The sequence below is a fragment of the Alosa alosa genome, chromosome 17, assembly GCF_017589495.1.
Source record: "Alosa alosa isolate M-15738 ecotype Scorff River chromosome 17, AALO_Geno_1.1, whole genome shotgun sequence".
Lineage (NCBI taxonomy): Eukaryota > Metazoa > Chordata > Actinopteri > Clupeiformes > Clupeidae > Alosa > Alosa alosa.
Window position 1 is genome coordinate 8,583,815 of NC_063205.1, and position 25,811 is coordinate 8,609,625.

General features: G+C 48.1%; 1 protein-coding gene across 1 annotated transcript in view; it reads right to left on the reverse strand.

Annotated features, from left to right (window-relative positions):
- The window catches only part of plxna4 (plexin A4), a 260,400-nt gene extending 239,274 nt beyond the window's left edge, over window positions 1–21,126 (reverse strand). Inside the window, 3 exon segments of the mRNA XM_048268791.1 lie at window positions 40–154; window positions 156–1,359; window positions 20,553–21,126. Coding sequence (XP_048124748.1) covers window positions 40–154; window positions 156–1,243 — 1,203 coding nt within the window. The 5' untranslated portion in view covers window positions 1,244–1,359; window positions 20,553–21,126.
- Window positions 21,127–25,811: the final 4,685 nt, after the last annotated feature.

Genomic DNA, 25,811 nt, shown 5'->3' on the forward strand with positions numbered 1-25,811 from the left:
AACTTTTTAACCACAGCAAGTAAAGGTCATCAGACTCACCGCACTGCTGCAAGGGATGTCCTTGACCTTAAGCCAGGCCAGGTCCAGTGTCCCTTCCCCTTTGTAGCAGGACTGCAGGCGGTCCTTGATGCGCTGATCTCCGCGAGGGCTAAGACGATGTGTCGACCGTGGACGCCTCCCCGGGCCGGGCGCTCTGGCCCTTGGAGAAGACTGGCACGCCTGCCGTTGGGCCCCCACGCCAGCGAAGAAGCGCCGCTTTCAGGATGGAGCCGCCTTGACAGGGTAGGGCCGCCAGGAGCCGGTACTCGATCCCGCCCTTGACGCAGCCCAGCGGCACTTCCACGTAGGAGTTGAAGGCCCGGTCGTCCTTGCAGAGGCGCACCAGCTTGGACGTGTAGACCTGCTCGCGGCCAGCGGCCGAAGAACCAGCGGTTGAGCTGCCGCCCATCTCCGGCTGTAGCGTGAGGAAGTAGACGAAGTTGCCACTGCTGAAGCCGTAGATGTAGTAGATGTCGAAGTCGGGCACCACGGTGAAGGTGTCCGAGGGTATCTTGATCATGGACGCCACAAACTCGTCGTGGAAGACGTACGCGAACATGCCGTCCTCCTCGGAGTTGCGCTCCAGCTTGCGGCTGGAGATGGTGGGGAAGTACTCGGGCTTGCCGTCCACCGCGGTGGCCACGAAGAGCTTGTCGGTGGCGGCGCCCGAGTACGACACGATGACGCCGTAGACCGAGCCGCTCTCGTTGACGCCGGACAGGTAGTGCTCCTTCTTGTGGAAGGGCTCGCCCAGTTTGAAGAGATCGTCCAGCCGCAGCAGCTTGCAGATGCCCTGGTAGAGGCTACCACAGGCCAGCAGCCGGTTCTCGCGGTAGTCCATCAGCAGCATCTTATTGATGTTGTTGGTCAGCGTTAGCGGCTCGCTGCAGGACTGGACGATGCGCGGCGGGTAGCAGTCGCGGTTGTCCTCGTCGGGCCCCGTCTGGTGGGACACCTGCACCTCCAGGCGGGCCGAGAGTTTGTAGATACGGTTGACCGCACCCAAGTACACGTTGCCGTTCCGTTTGTCCACGACGAGGTGGTTAAAGGTCATCTCCGAGTTCTCGGAGTGAAACGTGTGGTAGTCGTCGTCACCGGCGGTGATGGTGGGGGTCTGGTGATGGGAAGCGGACAGAGGGAGCGCCAGCATGGACAGGAAGTAGCAAGAGATCAAAAAGGTCCATTTCCTCGCGGTGGATGCCATGGTCCAAGAGTCTGTGGTGGCGTAGGAGGGGGAGGGGGAAGAGTCGATCTCGGTCCAGTGCTCTCAGCGCACGTTCCTCGTTTCAGGCCACTCTGGAGGTTGAGAACATTCTGTGCCTGCAGAGATGGAAAAAAACACACACACACACACACGTAAGATTTTTTTTTTCTGCTCTCTCTATCTCTCACAATAGCACCAATGTGAACATTTGTGAGATGTGCTCAATCATGCTTGACATTAAAGCCTCTTTTTTTCCCACGCATACGTCGGGAGCACTACGCTGTCTGCTCTGGGGAGATGACAGAACAAGAGGCGACGACGAGCTGAGATGAGACATGGGGAGAGAGAGGGGGGCCGACGGGCGGGCGGGCGGGCGGGGAGGGAGAGATGCCCCCGAAATGTCAGCCGCCCTCTCTCCGCCACATGACAATTTGTAGCCATTTCATAAAGCGCCGGCAATTAGACAGGGGTGGGGAAAGGCCAGCTCAGGCGAGGGGAAGCACTGCCAGGAACAGAGACGCCTCTCGGCGGGATAATGCATGGCCCCCGGGAGATGTCAGTGGGGCTGCGTGCCGTTTCCCTGCGTGGACCCTGGACCTCACAGCCGGACCTTGCAGCCGCTTAATTGATTTTCGGTCGCAGCGTGTGATTTGCATGCTCCGGCCATTTTCCATCTTAGCTCCAGATAGTGCCTCCCTCTCTCTCCCTCTTTCCTTCCTTCTCTCTTCCCTCCCTCTCTCTGTCTCTTTCTCTCTCTCTCACTCACTCACTCACTCACTCACCTGCTGACACTGCAGAGTAAGAGATGGACCTCGAAGACAAACAGACACACACACGCTTGCCTGCATTCTTTATGTGCGAAATTGGGACCGCTGGGCCAATTAGGCAGAAGTGCTGGTGAGTGCAGAAAAAGCAAAGGGGTAATGAGGAGGGGAGGAAATGAGTTTTTGCGCTCATCTTCTGACTCGTTTGTCGGGGGCTTTAGTGATGGCCTGCTGGTAAGTGACTGAACAGGGGAAAAAAACACAAAACACTCCCTCGTATTCGTGCCCAACCGAGTGTAGTAAACTCTCGCACGTCCAAATGGTCTAGTTTCAAATACAGACACAGCATGCAGTCACACAAGCAACATTTCATACACACAAGCACTGCCAGGATGGTAAACTCTTGATAGGAACCACGTTTATTACACAAAACAATGCACAAATGCACAAATCAACACACACATAAACACATGCACCCTATCATAGATTTTATGCCTTAAATCTGTACACAGACACATGCCCAAACCAAAAACCCACATATGCAGTCACACTCCTGCACACAAACACGCACCTAGGCACATTCGTAAACAAACACACACACACACACACACACACACACAAAGAGGAAATGAATGAGTCCTTTTCTCCAGACCCTGGCAGTCTCAGGAGCAACGCCAGCTCATTAGCATTCCCCCCTGACCTGAGTCTGCTGCTCGCTGCTGATGGATTTCAGGAGTGCGTGTTTCCAAGGAGAGTCTCACCCACATGTTTGCATTCACACACACACACACACACACACACACACACACACACACACACACACACATACACAAATACATGCACATCTCACAGGACCCTGATGAGCTAGCAACCCTGATGAGCTAGCAACACTGTCTCTCTCTCTCTCTCCCTCTCTCTCTCTCCTAGGTACAGCTGAAGTGCTTGAAGCACATTCGGCAGCTGATGCAGCTCTCCACACCTCTGCCTTGTGAGCACTGTGGCGTCCACCATGGGGATGAGCTCTGTGATGACTCACAACAAGGGTCTTTTTTAATTTTTTTCCCCCCCTAACAATCTCCATTTGAACACAGGCCTTTACCTGCAGTGCATTCCATGGGATTTCACCCACTCACATTAGCCACACATTGCGCTAGCCCAGGCACAGATTGAATGGCAAGGACACACAGCAGCATGCTCGGGTACAAATTAACTCCCAACCTCATAGGAGGCAGCCATGCTAGGAAGGAGGCTAAAACCCATGCTAGCATCTGTTACTAGCGCATCGCTTAAGGTGAGTGAGAATTTCCCACTGTACAGTGGCTATGCCGACTGGGTAACATTCAATGTCCATGGTGAATTCACAAGGACATAGTGGTACGCTAGCACTTTGGTTTACGTGCACAGAATGAATAGCAAAAACACATTGCTATGCTAAAGTGCATGGCAAGGACAGAGTGCAAGGGATCCATTACTCCTTGAGGAATTAGGTGCAGGAGTCCTAAGAAGTGAGGACGAAGGAAGGAATAAGCACTACTGTCATGATTTGGATTGGGCCATGTGTAGCTGAGCTGCTTCAGAGCTCAAACCAAATCGCTGTAAACTGGGAAGGGTGCTGATAGCCTACTATAACTTGACTGCAAAGTGCAAGAGCTCTGGGGAGCTCTGAGATTCCTGAAAGCCTTGCTGGACAACTAGCCTATGACTGTTAAATGAAAGAAAGACTATATCATTCGCTCTCTCTTTTTCTCTCTCTCTCGGTTACCATGGTGCTTAATAATGCTTCCTTGAAAGGCAGTCCTGGGTGGTGAGCGGATTTGGGCCAAATCTGTGTGCGCGCAGAAGGAAAGGCAAATAGAGCAATGATGATCAAAGTCTAAAGAGGGCAAGAGAGGGGCAGAGAAGAGAGCAAACACACAATGGTGTGGAAAGGTCACAGCTCTCACGACTCAGCCTGGAAATACACACAGGCCAAGTCATTACTCATCAATGAGGGGAGAGAGGGGGAGAGAGAGAGAGACGATGACCAAAGCACTGCATGCAATTTACCTGTGGGGGAGTAATGTTCCCTAATGCTCAAGATTTGCAAGAATTCACACTCTCACGCCGTCATGCTCACACACAAACATGTACACTATTCTTGAAAACCTACGTATAGATACAAACAGAGCAGCGTCTTAAACCCACACTATAACGACTCCTTCGAGGCACTTTCACCCAAAACCACAAGTCGTGACTCGAGTTGCTCGGTGGCACTTAATTATCCCGCCCATCGGGGGGTCTCGTTTAGCTCCTATTTGTCTTCCCCCTCGCCCATCATCGGGTGTCATTAATTAAAGCCGGAGCTCTGTCGGCTGCTTGCCGTCTCATACATCACGGCGCCCGGAATATTCCATCGCTCCATTTATCCCAATCCACCCCACTGCTATCTCTCGACACGGCTTGGAGCACAGCTGGATGGGGAAGAACACATGCAGAGGACGAGGAAAAAGAAAAGAAATGACACAAAACAATGAGGAAAGTTCCCAAAACTGGGGCCTGTTAGTGTAAAAAATATAAGCCAAAGCCATAAGGCCAACTCATAAATAGGGCAAAGCTCTTTTAAAAGATCCTGCTAATGAGTTGAACTGTTGTTTTGTTTTTCTCTGCACATAACACTTAACAGTTTAAAAGCACTTCTGACTAAGAGAGAATGCTTATGAGCTAAATTGCATGTTTTGGCATGGCCTCCCTCCCTGAGATTGGATAAGAGAACCATAAAGTGATATGGATGGCTATCCAAAGAGTCAGCTAGCCAGAGCTGCTAATCATGTAGCCTAGGCAGCGCACTCCAGCAAAGGAGCTTATGATTGGCTAATCCAGTAGGAAACCACCACCCATCCCTCCGTCACCCCCTTTCCCGAGTGGCAGTTGATGTGGCCAGCTAGCCTTGGCGCTGATGCCAGTTGGATGGACTTTGTGGGGGCTGTGTGACAGTGGAGGCCCCAGCAGCGTGACCTCCACTGCCCTGACACATCGAGGGTGGGTGGGGGATACGTGCTTGTCGTGGAGGTAGCCAAGCGGAGGCCAAATCAGACCCCCCAGATATCTCCCTGACACGCGCAACACCCGCACCGAGTAACAGTGACAACACACAGCCACTCACACACACACACATACACACATGCAACTCCTATTAGAAAAAAAGAGACCACATGCTGAGTGAATACATCAAAGGGTGCTAATGAATTCATGTTTGGTGCCACATACTCACTTGCAAGCTCACTCAGTGTCTCTAGGAAAACGTGGAGGGGGAAAATAACACAGCGCGGTTCGAGATTAGACTGCCAGTGTTTCGCTCGGGAAATAATTGGATATTTATGGTTTACCAGTTCTTTTGTTTGGTGTTTTTTTTTTTTGGTCGTCTTGCTTTGTCTTGCCAGGGACCCATACTGCCAGCAAGAAAAGCCTCACATGAGGAGAAAGACAAATTGCATTAACGTCTCTGAACTACGGCTGCCCAAATTAGAGCGAGACGTTAACTTGTTTACCAGCGAGACAGAGAAGCAAGCATTACAAATAAGTTTGGCTCCGTGAAAAAGAGACAGAGATGGAGGGATAGAGAGAGAGAGAGAGAGAGAGAGAGATATATTGATCATCCTTCACTCCTGTTGGTGTCTAAGCCCCAACTTGCCAAACAGGTAGAATGCACTTATCAAGGTTACATGGGAGAGAAAGAGCAGAGGAGTGGATGTTTGATGTGGCAAGCATGTCATGTCATCTCTGGCTTCAGTGGAAGATCATGTTCCTGAGAGAGAACCTGTTTGTTTGTCTGTCTGTCTCTCTGCCTGCCTGCCTGTCTGTCCATCTGCCTGTCTGTCTGTATGTCTGTGTCTGCCTGCTTGTTTTGGAGAGTGGGTAGAGTACGCAGTAGAGAGAACACGAAACACAGTATTGCATTTCGCAACGCCTCATGGGTTAACTGAACCACACATGCCACTGCGATACCAAAAGCCAAATCCTCTCATTGACAGAGGATTAAAAAACACAACAAAGTCAGAAACGGTAATTAGGACACTATCTCCCAATCACGAAACTATTTGTGCTAACAAAACTCTTGTCACGGCTAAAATATCAGTGCAAGTCAGGCTATGAAATCAAATACCATTAACATCCAAATAAGGACAATGCCAGAACTGACTTGACACACAGCAACCAAGATAAGAATAGAAAGGTGAAAAGGCAAGGAGTAGTAACAAAAACAAGCACATACTGTACATACATGCATACATACACACACTCACAAACACACACACACACACACACAAAGACTGAATATATTTTATGTGAGAAGGAAAAAGAGAGACGAGAAAAAACTGAGAGACTTTGTGGTGTAGGAGTTTCTCACCCTTACAGGTGGTGTTCTGTTAGAAGTCACAGGGAACGGCTACTCGATCCTGCAAAAGTGCTAAAATCTATTCATGTCTCTGAGTAACCATGCATCAGAAAAACAACCCGCAGGTCAAGCACGCCTCCAGGGGACTCCCAATGGCTGAGGCAATGCACTGCCAGCCGCCCGCAAGAGCATGCGTGTGTATTTTTAAAACGTCCCTTGAGAATGAGGGGGTTAAATCAAATGGATGTTCCGTTTCTGAGGCCGCGTTGACAAAATGTCCTAAACTTATTGACACACTGCGTGCTGGTCAACAGAGCAAATGCAAACAGGTTACACATGCTGACACACGTGGTAATCCCTCTGCAGTCAACCCCGCTAACAACATCACCTTTGCCAAAACAAACAGCACCACAACACAGCTAACTAACACACACACACACACACACACACACACACACACACACACACACACACACCCTCGACACAAATATACACAAATATTTTACTCTGCCAATGAGGTCAAAATCCCCCAAGTGAGCGTCTGCCCGAAAATACATCAATCCAACAACGCAAAGCATCCAACATCCAGCCCCCCCACCCCCCACATCCCAACCTCCTCCCCCAAAATCTCATCAGACAGTAGGATAGCTCTGGTCTTTGTTGGGCTTGGGGAATGGGGATGGGATAGGGATGGTGGGGGTTGTTGTAACCATAGCAAGCCAGGCTGATCCACCACTCGGCTTTGCTAAGAGCATTATCTCAGGGACAGTGGACTTCATTCAGCTTTCATTATGCAGGTCTTAAACACACACACACACGCACACACACACAAACATACATGCACGCAAACACACACACATACACACACACACACAAACATACATGCACGCAAACACACACACATAAACACACACACACGCACACATAAACACAAACATACACACACGCAAACACACACACACACACGCACACATCCACTTTTTCCGGACTCATTAATGGAGACCCGACTCAAGCTGCTTTGCCCTGCTACCACCCCTGCACAGATGTGGGGGGTTCGGGGCAGGGGCAATGAGAGAGAGGGGGGTGGGTCTCATCTCTGGTGTGGGGGACTGGAGAATGTGGGGCAAACTAGCAAGAATGCGGGACACTGTAGGGGGAGGAGAGCGGAGAAGGAGGAGGAGGACGGGCGTTTACATCCGAGAGGAGGAGGGGAATTTTTTGTGTCGTTTAATTATCAGTTAAGCACTCCAGTGGGTGTGTCATTACTGCCTCAGCAAACTGTCACAGGAGCTCATTGGACAGATGCAATACAACTGTGTGTGTGTGTGTGTGTGTGTGTGTGTGTGTGTGTGTGTGTGTGTGTGTGTGTGTGTGTGTGTGTGGATAATGAAGATCATGCTAAGGGAGGTCAGGGGGAGAGGGACTAGAAGTGCTGTTTACATTGGAGCAGAAGAGATTTGTGCAGTTTAATTATCACTTGGGTGCGCCTGCAGGCTCGACATCACTGCACACCTTAAAGCTGCCGCACAAGAGTTACGCTACAGTGTCCACGGAGGGACACTAAAGGTCACCCTAATTACGCGCCAGTGATAGTCAGGCCGGCGTCAGGCACAGGCAAGTGTCACCACAGATTGTTGGCAGATAAACCAAATGGAAGCCCAGAGGGGTCAAACCTCATCACCAGCAGCAGCTGATGAGTACCTTGTTAACGATGATGGGTAAATCAATTCAAACGTAATAGCTGTGGATACTGACGTTTTGTGCATGTGTGTGTGTGTTGGGGGGGTGGGGTGTTGTGGCTGCATGTTGGCAATTCCGGCCGACTTCATGAAGCTGCGGATTTTCCCGTCGGTTGAAGTTGATTTCAAAGTGCTGGCCGGGGCCCAAAAGCTGCCCAGGCAAATCCGGCAGATCTGAGAAACATGTTGACATCTGCCTGTCCTCTCGCTCCCTCTATTTTCCCTCCTCCTCTGAATTTCGTCTGTCTGCCTATCTCTCTCTCTCTCTCTTTCCCTCTGTCTCTCTCTCTTCAGAGAGACTGTAATCCTCCTTAGTGGGCCTGGGTTCAAGGATAGAGGTTCATCCCTTTCCCTTGTACTCCCTCTCTCTTTCTCTCTTCATGTCTTGCTCCCTCTCTCAGTCCGTTTCTCTTTCTCATTCATACACTTCTACCCCCCAACACGGCATGCCAAGAATTTGCTCTTGCTTTGTGCAGGAGAATGAAATGCATTTGGATTCAGGCCACAACAGACCATGCATCCAACACTGATGTGATATTCTCTTAAGGGGTTAGGCTCGCAGGGTATCTTGGCACACACACACACACACACACACACACACACACACACACACACAGAGTGCTCCCTACTCCCATCTTACTTGCTTTCTTGGATCTTGGCACCGATGCAGACTAACACTGGCCCAACTCGCTATGGCTGCGTTATCAGCACAGATAAGGCTGGTTTGATAGCATTAACCGAGGTTGCTGAAGGGCCACTACGAGGGCCGTCATCAGCCCCTTATTGCGTTACACTCCCGGATGCTTCCTGTGGCCAAGTCTCCTCTCCAGCCGGCGGCCTCATTACCATGACGGTGATGAATCCTCTGCTCAAGAGCACGTCGCTCTCACAGGAAGCCACGCAGAAGAATTGGACTGCTAATTAAATGGCTTTTTCCAAATTTGTCTGAGTCTGTTTCGGTGCCGCATGCTCACTGGGCAACCATCGAGACATCACGGCCATTAGCAAGCTTCACGCAGACGCACAGGCAACAAGCATGAAAGATTAGCAACCCTCACTCGACGTCAAGGACATTAACATTTGTGAGCTAATTTCCGGGACATGCTAAACACAAAAGAAGAGAGTGTCTGAATCACTAATTAATCAAACAATTAGTTAATACTCCACAACATTAGCGGAAAGCTTCCTCTTAGAGCTGTTAATAAAAGACTGGGGGTGGGGGGTGACAGTTGTTTCCACAGACGCACAGGTTTTCTCTGACACTCTTCCTCTCTGCTCTCTCTTTCTCTCTCTCCATCTTGATCCTCCTCCTGCACCTCTCCTGCATCTCTGATTCTGTCTTTTGCTCCATCTGTGAAAAGGGAACTACTCCCTCTTTCACCCCATGGTCTAGAATGCCTTCTCTCCATGGACCACCTTCTTCTCATATCTCTCTCTCTGTGCGCCTTGCTCTTCCTATCTCTCTCTCTCTCTCTTGCTCTCATGTCTCTTCCCTCCATCTTTCTTTCTTTTTGGTCCTCGTCCTTGTGAATGGAGTTATTCACCGTTGCTGAACTGGCAGTGATAAAAAGAAAAAGCTGAGAGGTCATTGCTGTATGTTTAAAGGGCCCCATCTCTCCTGGGTTATTTATGAAGCAGCCACTGAAACAGGAGCGCACGCCTCAGTACCCTAAATCAAGATGCTGGGGACCCTCCCCTGTGGATAGACATGCAAAGTCCAAAGTCCACCCTTACACAAACACACATATACTTAATAAACCTGCCCACCACACACTGTCGAGCATTCTGACAACACAAACTTGTACACGACACACACACACACACACGCACACACGCACACACACACACACACACACACACACACACACACACACATATACACAAACAGACAAAGTCACACAGTCAAGACTTTCATCAGCTAAGGCTTTCATGCCAACTAGAGCAGTGCGGTGAAAAGAGACAGGGAAGAGATTTGATTTCCAGGAGACAGCTTCCCTGACGTTCTTCCCTCAGCAAAGCAATACCAAGGCGTGTCACTGGCACTGATGCCGGTAATAAATCAGAGACCATAAAGGTTTGTGTCACACACACACACACATACACACACACACACACTGTACCGTTTATTCTTGCCCTCATAATAAACAGCTTATGTGAACTGGTAGGGCACAGGGACCCTGACAGTGAGACAGGAGAAGAAAAAATAAAACACAACAAAAGCAGCAGGGGGTGAGGAGCCAGCGTGGGGCCCCAGACGGAGTTTACAGGCCTGGGGGCGCTTGGAGAGAATATCTGGGGCCAGTTGGGTCTTGGTCCTGGGTGTGAAGAAACTGTTAGCGCCCGGAGGCACTACACCACCCTGGCACAATACAAACCTTCAGACAGCCATTAGTAAATAACCAGATGGGCTAGTTAGGGGCCCGACATAATGGTCGAGAAGCACAAATGACCCAGCAGCCTTTTTTTTAAGCATGGCGTGGCTAGCGCAGACTGCTAATGGTGCGGGGCTAAACGAGAGCTAACTCACGCAAAGGAAAGTGCACTAAATGCTAACATCATTGCAAATCACATCAGTAATCAGTAATCGATCCCCACAGTTAGCAAGGATATTAGTCAGTCTCCATTACCCCGGCCTGCAAGGCTCGGCTAAGCGGACTTGACCTACGAGATTAACTTCTTAGACACGAACGCCTGATGATCGCAGGGCTTTATGGCGATTATTATAAACCGTTAAAACTCTGTTTTTAATTTATCTCTTGCTTTATGTATGTGTATGTGTGAGCCTGTGTGTGTGTGTGTGTGTGTGTGTGTGTGTGTGTGTGTGGTGAAATGAGCTTAGGATCGCAAGGCTCAGAGCAAAGGACATGGATTCAGCTGGAGTAATCCACCTTATGTAGCCTACCCTTCTCTCCTTTTCCCTTTCACACACATACACACACACACACACACACGGTGAGTTGCTGAAACAGTGCGTCCCTCATCTGAGTGTGATATTGTTTTTTTTTTCTTTTGGACTCCTGGATTAAGGATTCTTTTCAATTAATCCTTCAGAGGGATGAGTAAGAGTCTGCTTTATATAAAAGATCGCTGTTCCTGGATTAGAAACAATAGTTAAAATGAGGTCATCTTGTAGCTCCGCTTTAGCTGACGAGGAAACAAGCTGCGTTTGATGTTGTGGAAAACATTTTGCAAATTTGTGGCCATCTCACTAGTTCAAAATGAATCATTTTGTCAGTCAGCACTCCAGGCTTGGCACCGTGAAATGCAGCCCAAAGAAACAACAGTTAAAAAGACATCCTTTTACAGTCCAAATTAAAATAAACGACACTAAAAGCCAGAGGTTCTATTCTGAGACGATGGGATGGTAGAAAATAGCTATTTGTATCATTACAGTCAACTGCAGACACATTAGTTTGAAGTGCAGTCGAATGGTATCAGCGCCCCATCACCACAAAAGAAGGCACACTTAAAATAAACTGTCCAATTCTTCCCTTCCCCCACAATCTTCTCCAACCCAAAAAGCCATTTCCCTACCTTTTCACAAAGGTGACAAATTGCAACCGCTGTCAGAGACAAGAGGTTGGTCGGTTGAAAGGTGTTGTGGGGAATGCATTGGGGATGGGGGGGGGGGTGAAAAAAGATTTAGAAAGATGGAAATACATTTTTTCTTCTTCTATTTTTTCATTCAAAGGTCACAGTGAAAGCCAATAAAACCTTGCCAGCAGTCCTAAAGTAAAAGGTGGGCTAGAAATCACCTTGTATATTACCATTCAGAATGACATGTAGTGAAAAACAAATAACATCGAGGAGACCAGAGAATCCTGACAAGGTCAGCCAATGCAATCATGAGGCGGCGCCCTACCATCAGGACCTCACGACAGCTTGGAAAGGCCCCATAAATATACTTTCTTAAAAATCAAATCAAATCGTGGGCTTGGAGACAGGTTCATTCAGCCTCTGGAAAGTCAGCGCTGGCTGTATGTTGTGCAAGCAAAACACGCACTCCGAACACCGAAATAAAAAGATTAAGAGACGAATGCATATGGCATGCGTGCACACACACACACACACACACACACAATAAACACGATTTTACACGTAAACAGACACACATACACACACACACACAGATGTGTGAGATTAAAGAGTATTTACATAATTGTCATTGTGGTAATTGCAGCTGTTCCATGGGGATTACATAATGGACTGCACTGACTTGAGGCAATGTCAATTGGCCATCATATGCACACTATTATAATGCACCACAGAACCAGTGTGACGCCAGTGCATTACCTCTGTAACCTCAATATCTTTAATCATAACAAAGATAAAATCTCCCTTGTGTATACCTATGGGACTGAGAGAAGACGGGTGCAATTCTGCAATAGTCTATATGTGCTGCTGGCAAGGGTGGTTTTGGGCTGAGTCTAGGGACCCTGACTTCAACTCTCTAGCATCCTCCACCTGCTCTGCTGAATTCTCTCTCTATGGACGGACATTGTTATGAGACGGCATGGAGGGCGATTTATGGCCACAGAGCCACAAAGAGGCCAGTCACACTCCCCATGGTGGTGGCGGCAACACACACACACACTCACACACACACACACACACACACACACACACACACACACACACACACACACACACACACACACACACACACGCTCCACAGAGTATCAGCATGCATCTGCATTAATGAATGCTGCAGGCCATCCGCTATCCTGCTGTAACACATACACACACACACACATAAAAACTGGACCCCCATAAGGGAGTGACAATGAGGGGCAACATTCCCTCCTCATGGTGTACAAGCGGGTATCCAGGCATTGACCATTCACCAGTTCACATGGGATATACAGCCTAAGGTTCAAATGCAAGAATATCCACAACACATTGCATATTGCGCACGCACACGCGCACGCACACGCACACGCACACACACACACACATTCCCTTAGGGAAAAGAGCCTTGAAGAGACCTCACCATTGTTGAAAACAAGCGTCCATCTTTAGCATTGGCTACTTACTCTCACTAACCATGGCCTTCTAGTAAGACTGACACACTGCCCTTAAAAGTGCCAGCGCCATCAAGCATGACTCGGAGCGACCACATCTGGGATCTGAGAACCCACCCCCCCAGGCGCCGCTCCCTGTCAATGCCCTCATTTATGGCCAGAGGTGACAGAGACGGCCGCTGTCCGGTACCGCGTGTGAGTGGGCGCTGGCATCACAACGTCCAGGCACTGCCCCAGGGCTCGGCAGTCACAGGCCCATTCAGCGGGGGGGGGGTTAAGGCGGAGGGCGTTAATAGCCAAGGCCCATAGCGGTGTCTTTGATAGGGCACTGAGACCACCACGCCGTCCGTGACAAAGTGGCCACTGACTCCCATAAATCCTCAATTTGCCCCCCTTACTGTAAGGGACGCGCGGTCGTAAAGCACTCGAAGACACGCGAGCCGTCGTCCACCCTGTCTGTCATGTCCCAGGGCCACAAAAGTGTCATCGCGTGGAGGGTGAGGATGACACACTCTCATCACTCTTCATCTCAAGAATAAATAATGGCATGGCGCCTTCGCCTTTCATTCATCGTCATTTCACTGTTGTTATTTTGAACGTGTGGCTTGTGAGATCTCTTTGACTGAGCGCCTTTTGGCTTGGCCCTGTTCAGATAGCATTGGACAGCGCTCTCGTCTGTTTGTAGTAGAGGCGGGAGAGCATCTGTACTGTTTTCTATTTACCTTTTTTCCCCCTCTGGCACCTTCTCTATTTGGCGGGGCCTTCGGCGTAAACAGCGCAAGGCGTTGTTCACGTTTTTTTCTCAGAGGCCCCGGAGGCATGGGATGAAGCACGACAAGACTCCATCTCTCCCTCCGCCACTCTCTCCCTCTCTTCACTCCTTTTCTCCGGTCCCCCTCTATTGTACTCCCCCTTTCCACTCCATAGCTGTTCAGAGCTGTTTAGTTCCATCTCCAGCACGCTTTCACCTGATCGCATTTCCTCTCTCTCTCTCTCTATCTCTCTCTCTCACTCTCTCTCTCTCCCTCCCTCTCTCTCTCACTCTCTTTCTCTCTCTCTCTCTCTCTCTCCAGAAGCTTGCTGGCAGCTACCCAGCTACGCTCTCCGCTCCTTCAGGCCGCTTTGGGGTCTGTAGGCCGGGCCTGGAAATCACAGCTCAGGGGGACAAATCACAGTGACAGCGCAGAACAGGAAAAGCACCTGCTTTTTGCCCGCGTGGCTTAGGCGCTTTACTACATTTCATCCTACACTAAGAGGATGTGCCTTTTTTCCCTCTCGCTTCTACACGCTGCCCCCCACCCCCTCTTCCCCCTCTCTCCTCCCTTGCTCTCCTTCGCCCCCCCACCCCATTCCCCGGCGATACTGTAGCTGGAGGTCTTAAGACGGTACTACGTACTAAGAGTCGCCCATTCAAGGTTTTTGCCGCGGCAAATCAAAAGGTCTGCGCATGGCGTGTCCAATGGAAGCTGGTCGAGCCTTATCTCTGAGGAGGAGAAAAGAGTGAGTCCAGGACAGGTGGCACGGGGGCAGCCGTATAGCGGCTGCACTGACAGAGGGAGAGAGAGAGAGAGACGTGGGTAATAGGGACATATTATGGGTGCTGTAATTCACTCTGACGGTGTGTGCCCAGGAGAGGTCCCAGCGCGGCAGGAGAGGTCCCAGCGCGGCATTTCAAATTGATCCAATACTATTACTCATCTTCATCCCCAAAGCAAAATGCAAGACCTGCCATTGATTCCTTCATTAGGTCAGCGATGGAGTGTATGAGCAATGCCTCCTTATGAAACTGAGCGGCTTGTTTTACAAGGAACAGGAGGCATAATCTTTTCACAAATAGCCTCCCTCTCAACTCAAAGTGTGACAAATTAGAGACACAGTGATGTTCATTAGAGCCACTGGCTGCATTTTACATAATTAGTACTGAGCTATAACGCATCCTCATTTCACTAAAATGCCAGTTGGATTAACCTCCCCTGGTGTCCCCTTGATGAGGTCTCATTGGCGCCCCCTAGCAAGAGCTGCAGGTGTATTGGTGGAAATGACAGGAGAGGGGAAGAGGGAGCTGAGTTAACAAGCCACGTTGCTATGGGAACACGTTTAGCAGTGTGGGCGGCATTGGGACTAAAGTGTGCTACTACGACAGTGACACCTTAATGCACGCTGCATATGCCACAGGAGCAAATAAATATAGGCTGTGTGGCAGTGCAGAGAATTCATATATGGACGACCACACAGGTGATATAGCAACGTGTGTAAAGGACCACAAGTATGGAGGTCACAGCTAGGAAACAAAGTTGTATTTCTCTTTGCCAATCACAAACATTGATCTTGTGAGTCGACTGTTTGCTTTCTCACCAGTTCCCTTTTTGTTGACGTTCTGCAAACGTCTTTGTGCCCAGCCTTGAAGAGATGGAAGTAGGCCTAGCACGCGCAGCACACTTCTGCTAAATGCAGACAGCCATTGCAACACCTGACTCACCCTCCTCTCACCCCTCTTGATTACAACCTAGGATTAGTCTAATGTGAAGCAGGTTTGAAATCTATGGTGATTGAATTGTGCTATGGACTGTGGTTTCTCCATGTCATGGATGGCTTACTGTGGTGAAACATATGCCGGGAAACAGCCTCCCAGGGTGGGCATTAAGATAACGGCACATTCTATTCATGCCTGGCAGGGGTTCCTTGCCCAAGATGGCTATGAATTATGCTTGCTGTTGCTCAAGCACCTAATGTAAAAAGCCGCAACTACCTGCCCTGAGGGCCCTCAACAAATGATAGTGAGGGATGTTGGAAGAGATAGCATCATTACCTTACTCCCGGGCTAGCTGTCACACTCATTCCCTGCCTCTTTCTCCATCTTACAGCTCTAGCTCTGTCTCTGTGCACGATTCACTGTCATTCCATCTGTGCTTCCGTCAGAAGAGCGATTAAGATCATCCCTCATCCCCGTCCCATTCAGTTAAACAGACAGTAGAGCAGCTCAAAGCCCCAACTAGGATGTGAGGGTTCTCATTCTCATCCTCTCTCTCTCTCTCTCTCTCTATCTATCTATATATATATATATATTTTTTTTTTAACTGTCCATCCAACTGTCCATCCAACTGTATGTCCTTCTGTCTTTGTATCAGTCTGTCCAACTCAGTGACTGTGCATTCAGTTCATTACCACTACACTTTTGACTTTACTCGCAAAGCTGTTTGTCCACACCTCTTTTCTTCTGAGTCACTTCTCCCAGATATGTGGGACTGAAATAGAGTTATGTCTAATCCACTTAAAGGCATCAACCAGAAGAGAGTCAATCTGCAGTGTACAATTTTCACATCATTTCATGCATCTGAAACAAAACTCATTTGTGCCTTGTCACGCTTGGCTTGTCACAGACAAACATAAAAGCCAGCAGCGCAAGACGTGCACATTTCAACTCGGAGACTCACCCCGTCTATATCACGGCTAGAATTACAAGGACCAGCACCCCCCGGGGGTCCAGAGTGATGCCAAGCCTGACACACACAAAAAACAAAGCTCCAACCAACTGTGGCTATCACTGGCATTGTGCATCCCCAAACACATACACAAAAGCACAACACATGAACATTCAGCAATTACAGTAATAACCTTGTACACTTGGAGGACACATAACAGCCTTCTTGTGGGCCCAGCTGCAGCTTCCATGAAAAGTGCTATGTGATAAAGGCACTGAGGCTAGATCTACCGTCACTTGAAAGACACGACTGGATGTTTTTAATAGTGCAGAGTTTGGTGTTTGGCTTGCGGGCCACAGTGAGCAATTTGCATTAAGTCTCAAATAAAACTTCACGCATCCTTGATCTTGTGTTTTTTTCTGCCGCGTCACCTCTTGGCGTGTTATGAAAAATGTCCTAAGAAATAAAAGTATAGGGCGAGGAGAAACACAGCGAAAATGCGTACGTACTCCTCACGCCAGGAGAGGACTGCCTGGGGCGTCTGAATAACACTCACATGTGCATCCATCCCGCTGCCACAATGACAAGCTGAGGCTCTAACCAGGAGATATCGCCACACCACTCATTATCCACACACTCATGGACACACAGCTGGGGGGAGGGGGGCTGGAAGGCGGAGGGGGGCATCCTGAAGTTGTCACAGAGGGCAGACTTGAATGTCATTTCCTACTGGGACTGACAAGTAGTCTCTCTCTCGCTCTCTCTCTAAATAACAAGCATTTTACTAGACTATTTGCACATAGCTAACAGAGCTGTTCTGATGTCTTTATAGAGAACAAGTTAGAGGCATCTCTAAATACAAGATTGCATAATTGATTTTCCTTGTCTCGGTCTGTCCGCTATAGTTGACTGATCCGAGAATAAGAATATGGAAATAGTTGGAGTCAAACGTTAACTTAATCATGGTTCGTTTTCTACCTTTCAACAGCTAATCGCAACCAATTGGACCCTAAGCAGGCAGACAGTCACCCAACCCCACACTACATTGGATAGGCCTTCAGATATGGAGAAACTAGCACACATACACGTATGCCCACTTGAGATCCATACCATCTGTATTTTAAGTTCCATCTCCACAAAGAGTGACGGAATTAACCATAACTTGGTGGTATACTGATGTGAAGCCAATAGCCGAGTGGTGTGTGCTGTCTGGGCGACTACCGTTGGACTTGTCGTCCACCACAGGATGTCTATGGACTGACGAGCTAAACAGAGAGGCCTATTCAAGAGCGCGCACAAACGCATCATTCAGACAGACATAACACGTCTGCCTCGCTGTGCTCCTATTCCGGCAGAGACATCATTCAACGGCAGCAGCTCGAATACTCATTGACATCGCATGTCATCGGTGACATTTCAATCAGTCATACATCTTCGGAAAAGAATTTCCTTTCAAGAACCGTGACAATACTCTGCCGCCTTTGGGAACCATCCGCTCACAGGGTCCAGTCTAATAAGACGCAGTGTTCCAAGCAGATAATGGTTAACCATGAGCGAACTCATAAATGCATTCCAGTCAAAACTGTGTACAATGAAATACCAACATTGAGGCCATTCTAGATAGGCTAACACAAGGTTGAAAACTTCACTCAAAAACAAATGAGAAGTAGTCTTGCCTGCCAAGGCTGCTTAGCTGACAGCAGACGAGCACGGGGTCACGAAAGTGTTGCAAATGTGTTTCCTTCGAAAAGAGCGCTCTCTCTCTCTCTCTCTCTCTCTCTCTCACACACACACACACACACTGCGCTCCTATATCCCTGGGTAGCGTGTCACAGCGTTTCCACGGTCCCCAGGTAGCCGATATGAACTGTGGCAGCTGTTCCACTTTGGCTCCCATGCAGAGCCACAGGTTAGCAGTTACTGGCAGAGGCAGGCCCAGGCATTCAACGGCCACGGTGTTCCTGTTGTTGTCACGCCTGTGTCTGTGCACTCTGTGGGTAACAGCGCAGAATGTAAACTAACCTAACAGAGACATGACATTTTCTACCACTAACATTCACGATGCCATAAAATGATTTGTATAAAACAGAATATTCGCTGTTGTGTCGTAGCAGTAAAACATCAATCAGCAACCAAGCACAACTCCACATCCAAATCTCTAAAGAATTAGTCTGTATTCCTGAACAACAAGCATGAAGGTCCGTACATTCAAATAAATACGCCTGCCTCATTTCACTGTTGAATATCTGACGTTAACGTCGCTGTACAGTTTTGAGCATAAAGCAAATAGGCAGTGACTCTGAGACTCGCATCCAGGGTTGCGCAAACCTATTTCGGTGCGGGCAGGCGAGCCAAAGGGCATGACCGCTTTGGTGCGCTGCCACACTGGTAAGCTACCTTGCACCGGCGCACCCTATAACAAAGGCCGCATAAGCAATAGCTATGGCATTATTTTGTTCAGGAAAAAAACAATCCGTCCCCAGCCGTGGCGCAACTGACTGGGGCACCTGCACCGTACGCCAATGACCCGGGTTCGATTCCCGCCCCGTGATCCTTTCCGGATCCCACCCCGATTCTCTCTCCCACTCACTTCCTGTCATTCTCCACTGTCCTTTCTAATTAAAGGAATAAAAAGGCCAATATATATATATATATATATATATATATATATATAGGAAAGAACCAGTCCATATGATAAAGTAATAACCATACCGTGCTACTCTTATTTCGTCTGGCCACGTAAGACTTTCTCCTGAACTCCCTACTGAGACTATTCAAGTAATTTCATTGTAGGTTAATGTAAAAACAGGGGGAGACCATATCCACTAGGTTATTAAATCAGGCTACTTTGTGAAAAATCACGCCAGTACTGTGAAGTAAACCTCACCGAGGCGCGATTTTGATAAGGAGAAACCTCCATGAGACTCGATTAGAGTGGAATAGGTCACACTATTCTACTAGGTTTTAATCACAGTCAAATAGTGCTGCCGCTACTACCACTCACACAGAATTTCATTGACAGCTTATGAATGAGACAGTTGCCTGATATTCATTTTTAACATTTACTGCAAAACACATCTTGGGTGAACTAATGGGATTTTCCAGTGAGTCGCAAATCAATGAGAGCTGTAATATTGCCTGACTTTATTCAACGGCTCGGTTTCCTTCCCTCAAAGTGATTTTAAAAAAGCAGTGGGAGATTTGTATCGCCAATCTCCACAAAGTTGAAGTCGACAATGCGCCGAGCTGAATGCCTTTTAAAGTGACTACAAATGTATGATGTAAGGTGCATATTAAAGTTGCTTTTTTTGTCACATACACGCAAGACTAACTTCTTGTCCTCACAGGATTTGTACTAGGCTATGAACTTGCGCGAAATAAATGATAAATTTAAACATGTCAGACAGTCCACTATATTAGGAGGGGCTAGATAAGACGGCCAGTCAAACGCCTTCTCCTATGTTTTACAATATCTGGAATACTGCATAGCGGCTTGTGTGTGTATAGGTGGGAACGGTCTTCTGCCACCGCGAAACGTAGTCATCGCCTTTCTCACTCTGCCTTACAAATTGTTCAGCAATATTGTCTGGTTGTGCGGATTTTACAGTATTCAAGGTGAAACACCATAAATCAAAGTTGTATCGGTAGCCTACTATTTAATGTCACGCCAGGTATTTAAAGTCTTGCCATGTCTTTCAGGTTGCAAGGTTATTATACACGGATCTAGGTTAATAGTTGTCGCACCATAATCCTGTGTCCGTTATAATAAGATACGAAAGCTGTCCTTTTAGAAAGAGATAACCAAAACGTTAAAAGGGCGAGGATGGTGCAGTGTTCTCCGTAGCAATGCCCCTATATAGCTGTACACCGCATAACAGGTAACACGCCTTACCTGGCGCAGCGAGTCGCACGGCGCGTGTCCCTAAAATGTCATTTTAAAACCTAAAAGGTTGATCCTGCAACATGACTACCACCGTATAAACCCCCTTACCTGTTATCGCTGCGGTTTTCTGTTCACAGCCGCAGTCGCATTGACACTGCGGATGGGCACGTTCACAGGAATCCCAACTCCCTTACTCCAAAATGACAACCAAAAAGCGTGTTAAAAAGGAAAAATGCCTTTAAAGCAATCCACTTGGCCTTGGTGCTTCACGGCTGACTTAGTCGAAGGCAAATCCTCGGAATAGAAGCAATGTTTAATTTCCTTGTCAGGAGAAGAAGAAACAGCAGCGGATTCCCATCAACACTTCCACACAGCGATACCCTCTTCAGCAACTATGCCGCGCTGAGGACTCTCCGAGCCAGCGGACTTGCGATCCCTCCCATCCCAGACGCATTCGCTTCTCTTTTGCCTTTGCAGAGATGTAATCGCTGCACTTGCTTTCCGCAGGCGTCTATGTGCTGTCGCTTTCCGCGGTTTCCCGTGCAAAATGAAACGCTCTCTGCAGCGGGGAGCGGTCAGAGGGGGCTTTTGAGTTGGTAGGCTCGCAGCTGACTCCCAAGTAACTGAGTGGGGACTCGAATCGATGGCTTTTTGCTGTGGCGCAAGCACTCTGCCTAGTTTTGCCAGCCCTTCTGACTTGCCTGCAGTGACAACCTGGAGCTGGCCGCTGATTGGGCTAATTGTAAAAATTCATTGCCAGCAATCACAGTGCGCGGCTCTCATGAATGAGGGTCTTGCTTGCACCTTGCAGCCGGCAAATGTATTTCAATGTTTATGTAATATATTCATTCCGGCGTGAAAAGGATTTAGGGATGCCAAGGGGGAATTCAGATGAATACAATACTGGGGGTAGAAATGATCAACGGATTTGAATATCTAATCTGCGGATCATTTTAAAATGGAGATTAGAGCACGGAAATATAATTAAGATACTTGCACAGTGTTAAGAGATTAACACTTTATAGATGTGCTTCCGTTTTGTAGGTTCCGCTCATTAGAAATTAATGATTAATTAAAACAATGCAACTGTATGAAGACATCTAATGTCAGACGTAGATTAAATAGTTCATACAGTAACCTATTTTTTTTCTTTAAGACATTCATATTTTATTAATTAAAAATCGCAACCATCATAGGCCTAGCCTACTTTCAAGAATGAACAAAAGTGGTCTACACAAGTTATTTTCCATTCATTTTCTGCAACGTTGATCACGTCTTAACTATTTAAAAATCTCCTTAAGAGCCTGTGTGAATTTAATCTAAACAGCTTTCGACTGAGACGGGTGGTCATCGGAATAAATAGATGGTTAAAATGACCTTAGTCTGATTTTCAAACGGCCTGCTGCAATACCAGCACCATAATCGTGCACTACAACGCTCACCTATGTAGCGCCGATTATTGCAGTTTTCGTGATTCAATAGAAGTGGCTTATCATTCTCACTGCAATGTCTTTGGCCCCAGCTGTTCGAAGCATGGACTGTTACTGGATGCAGAATTCTTCGAAACACTGCATGATAGCCCCACCTGCAGGTTACTGCAGTATCGCATTGTAGTTTTCACCCCTGCGTTTCGCTGAAGCTCTTCTACTGCCCCCAGCTTGCCAAAATGGCATTCTTATGTTTGCCACTGCGTCTGTGATAATATAATGGTGATTTTTCCCCACCTCAGTAGTGTATTTATACCTCAACTTTGGAACATTTTAGTAACAAGTGAACTTGCACACAGCCCTCACAATATTGTTTAGGCTTATGTGTCTGTAATCCACCACCAGATATATATAAAAAAAGCTAACTTACTCTAGTAGGCCATATAGTGTCTTTGAAACTGGGCCTCTAAAATAACATGGTGGAATAGGCAACTTATGCTGTTTAGTTTATCAGTACTCAGTCTAGATGACCAATTGCTCGTTCCAAGTATTGTATTAGTGAATGATGACTTTATGATATCAATGTCACAGTGAATGAACTATGCACATCAACATGTACACAGGTCAATGAGGTATGGACAAATGAAGCCAATGTTTAAACTCATGTGAAGGACAATGTGTCAGGAGGAGTAAAGTCAATGACTGCTGTCTTGAGATAACAGGAGACACGGAGAATGGTCATCTTTTGGAAATCAATGCATGTGAATCTACACTGGTGTCATGTGTGTGAATGTGTTTAAGTCCAGGCGTGTGAAGCTGAAAATTGATTGAGTGTACGGGAAGGTCAGAGTTGCAATCTGTAACACTTTGCCCCCTGTGTGTCAGACGCAGAGGGCTTTAATCAGATAAAATTCAATTTGAAAAAAAAAATGTTCGGGGAAAACCAACGAACCAATGCGTCAGGTTAAACAAAAGTGTCACATCACAGATCGCAAAAGCATTCTGGCCTTCGATATGCCATTCTGAGCAGAGGGGATCAATAATGCTTTGGCATCTAGTATCAGTGGATTCTAGGGAGGGATGTCAAGCACTGAAGAGAGAAGCTGTTAAAGCAAATGTTTTGTTTGTTAATTACCTCTAATTAATGTATCTTTGTATATGAATGAATAGGCTATCCATTTACCAAATTGGGGAATTATGGGTGATTATGTGTTTGCATTTGTTTGAATAAACCATAATGTCAGAGCACATTTATCTGAGTTATAGTGGTAATGTCGTCCATCAAGATGAGATAACTCAAGGCATCAGACAGCTAGTGAATGGAAACAATGTGTGGATATGCATAATATTTTGGTTAAGTCAGGTCTAATCAGTACTGGGTAGGTGTACTGTGGGTGTCTGCATGTGTGTGTGTGTGTGTGTGTGTGTGAGAGAGATAGATTCAGAGAGACACAGATTTTTAGTTACAAGAAAGATAATGTTAGATAGTCTTGCTCTGTGTTATAGCTAGCCACTGCATTTGCATGTCCACGCTGGGCCTTTGTCCTGCACGTCCCACTGCGTTTCCAAAGTTCGGCGCTGTTCACTCAGCCGAGACTGCAGATTGGCCGGCCAAACCTCAGGTGGAACGGAGGCATTGTGTGAACTCTGTTTATCCTGCCACCAGGGGACCCAGAAGTAATTTGGTGATTCTTTCTCTTCTGTCAGACGGTCAATGTGATTGATTGGATTTGCCATTACTTGGGTCGTCTTTCGGCGGAGGAAGTTGACTCTCTGAAGAACACTCGGAGAAAAAAAAAGGGGTTGTGTCCAAACAGCTTGCCGCCTCGTCTCTGCTGATTGGCTGGAGGGTGGGGGTCGGGGAATGTGGGGGGTATGTTCACCATGAAATGAGGTGCTTTATCAGATAGAGGAGATGAGAGAGAGAGAGAGAGAGAGAGAGAGAGAGAGAGAGGTCACTAGCCACATTTTCCCCCCTTCCTCGCTCATCAGTCTTGCAAATGAGAAGCACGCTTGGGGGTAGGAGGGTTGGGTGGGGGGACCCACCATGAAAGGGACTGATGAAGCCCCCTCATGCCAATGTCAAGTGGGGCAGCCGCAGGGATGGGCGCCCATGTGCTTACGCTGCCAACTGGAGCTCCAAGGTCCCCCTCTCGTCCAAAACAGGGTGGTGGTGGCATGGTGGCCCGGTGAGCATGTGGGAGTGTGTGTATGTGTGTGTGTGTGTGTGTGTGTGTGTGTGTGTGTGTGTGTGTGTGTGTGTGGAGGGGGAGACAGCCTATGTGAATAAGCCTAAAGAGCTTTTCTGGAACAGCTGCAGTTGGCTGTGTGATGGGTGTGAATGAAGAGGCGAGAGGCCAGGCTCTGGTGATGCATGTGTGCGTGTGTATGTGTGTGTATGTGTATGTGCATGTGTGTGTGCGTGTGTATGTGTGTGTATGTGCGCATGTGTATGTGCATGTGTGTGTGCGTGTGTATGTGTGTGTGCGTGTGTATGTGTGTGCATGTGTATGTGCATGTGTGTGTGTGTGTGTGTGTCGAGTGTGTGTGTGTGTGTGTGTGTGAGCGAACGCTGCTCCAGGGTTCACTGCTGCAGACCCAGGAGGCTGGCATCGATCATTCCTATCACAGGCATTCATCACACATCTGCCACTGTATTACAGCGTACCATGCAGAGATTTACACCGCTGGATCGTGCACATAAATGGCTGATGCTCAGGCCCGAGTCCTTTTTCTGAGGCGTGTTTTATACGGGGGACAATAATATATATGAGACGCCAGTGGGATTGGGGGGGTTGGGGGTGAGAAAATATTTTTTTACGATGTCTGTCTTCATAAAAGTGTCAGGCTGCCTTGACGAGGTCTGGGGCTTTGTGCGAAAGCTGATTTTGGTGTGATTTAGATTTACATGTGAATCGCCGGTCATGCTTATTCCATGTTTTAAAAAAAGAAATCCCTGGCGGCCATTACCATCTATCCAACAATGTGACTGACTCTCCTGACAGTGGATAATCATTTTCCTGTCACAGGAATATTGCTGAACATTCATCTGACACAAATCTCTTAACACATGTATATGGCATTTCCCTGCTGTAAAACAGTAGGTATATTTGCATATAAAGCAAATACTGTGGGTATGTTTCTGTGTGTGTGTGTGTGTGTGTGTGTCCACACCCTCACATCCTTTTCTTCTCTCAGCAGATGGACAGCTACCTGCATTTCTTATTCCTTGCGGTCTCTCCATGGCGACTGCAGGTCAGCCAGCCAGTCTGGTGCCTTTCCAGAGGCCTGGTGTCTTGTCTATGGAGATATGGGCCTTTATCAGAGGCTAGAGGCATCCTCAGGCACCGGGATGCAGACGGAGGAGAGGGGTGGTGTGGGTGGAGGTGCTGGTTCAGAGGGCCCTGGGGATAGAAAGAGAAGCTCTCTGGATCTCACAGAAAGCAGGTGGACAGTGGCAGGGCTCTGGCTCAACCACGGGCAGAAAGCTGAACTCTCCGCCACATCACCTCTACACTCCACCCCATGCCCCCTCACTGCCCCCCACTCTTCTCCATCAGTGTTATCGTTCGGCCAAGCGTGGCAGAGCGGACCATGTCCTGTGCCCGCGGGCAGCGGAGATAAAACTCTTATGACCAAGAGGAGGAGGATGGGTATGCACACACACACACACACACACTTTTGCGCACACACACACACTCTTGCACACTCACACACACACACACACACACATATACATACACACATACACACATACACATACAGACTCCGCAGTCCAAACTTTGTCGCGGGGAGTTCCAGAGTGTTTTTTCTCCCCCTGGGGCCCCAGCCAATCAAGTGGCGCTGGGGAGATGTGCCAACTTCCTGCCCATCAAGGCTGGCAGATGAACTCGACTGAGGAGGCTGCCGCTGCCGCTGCTGCTGCTGCTGCTACTGCTAC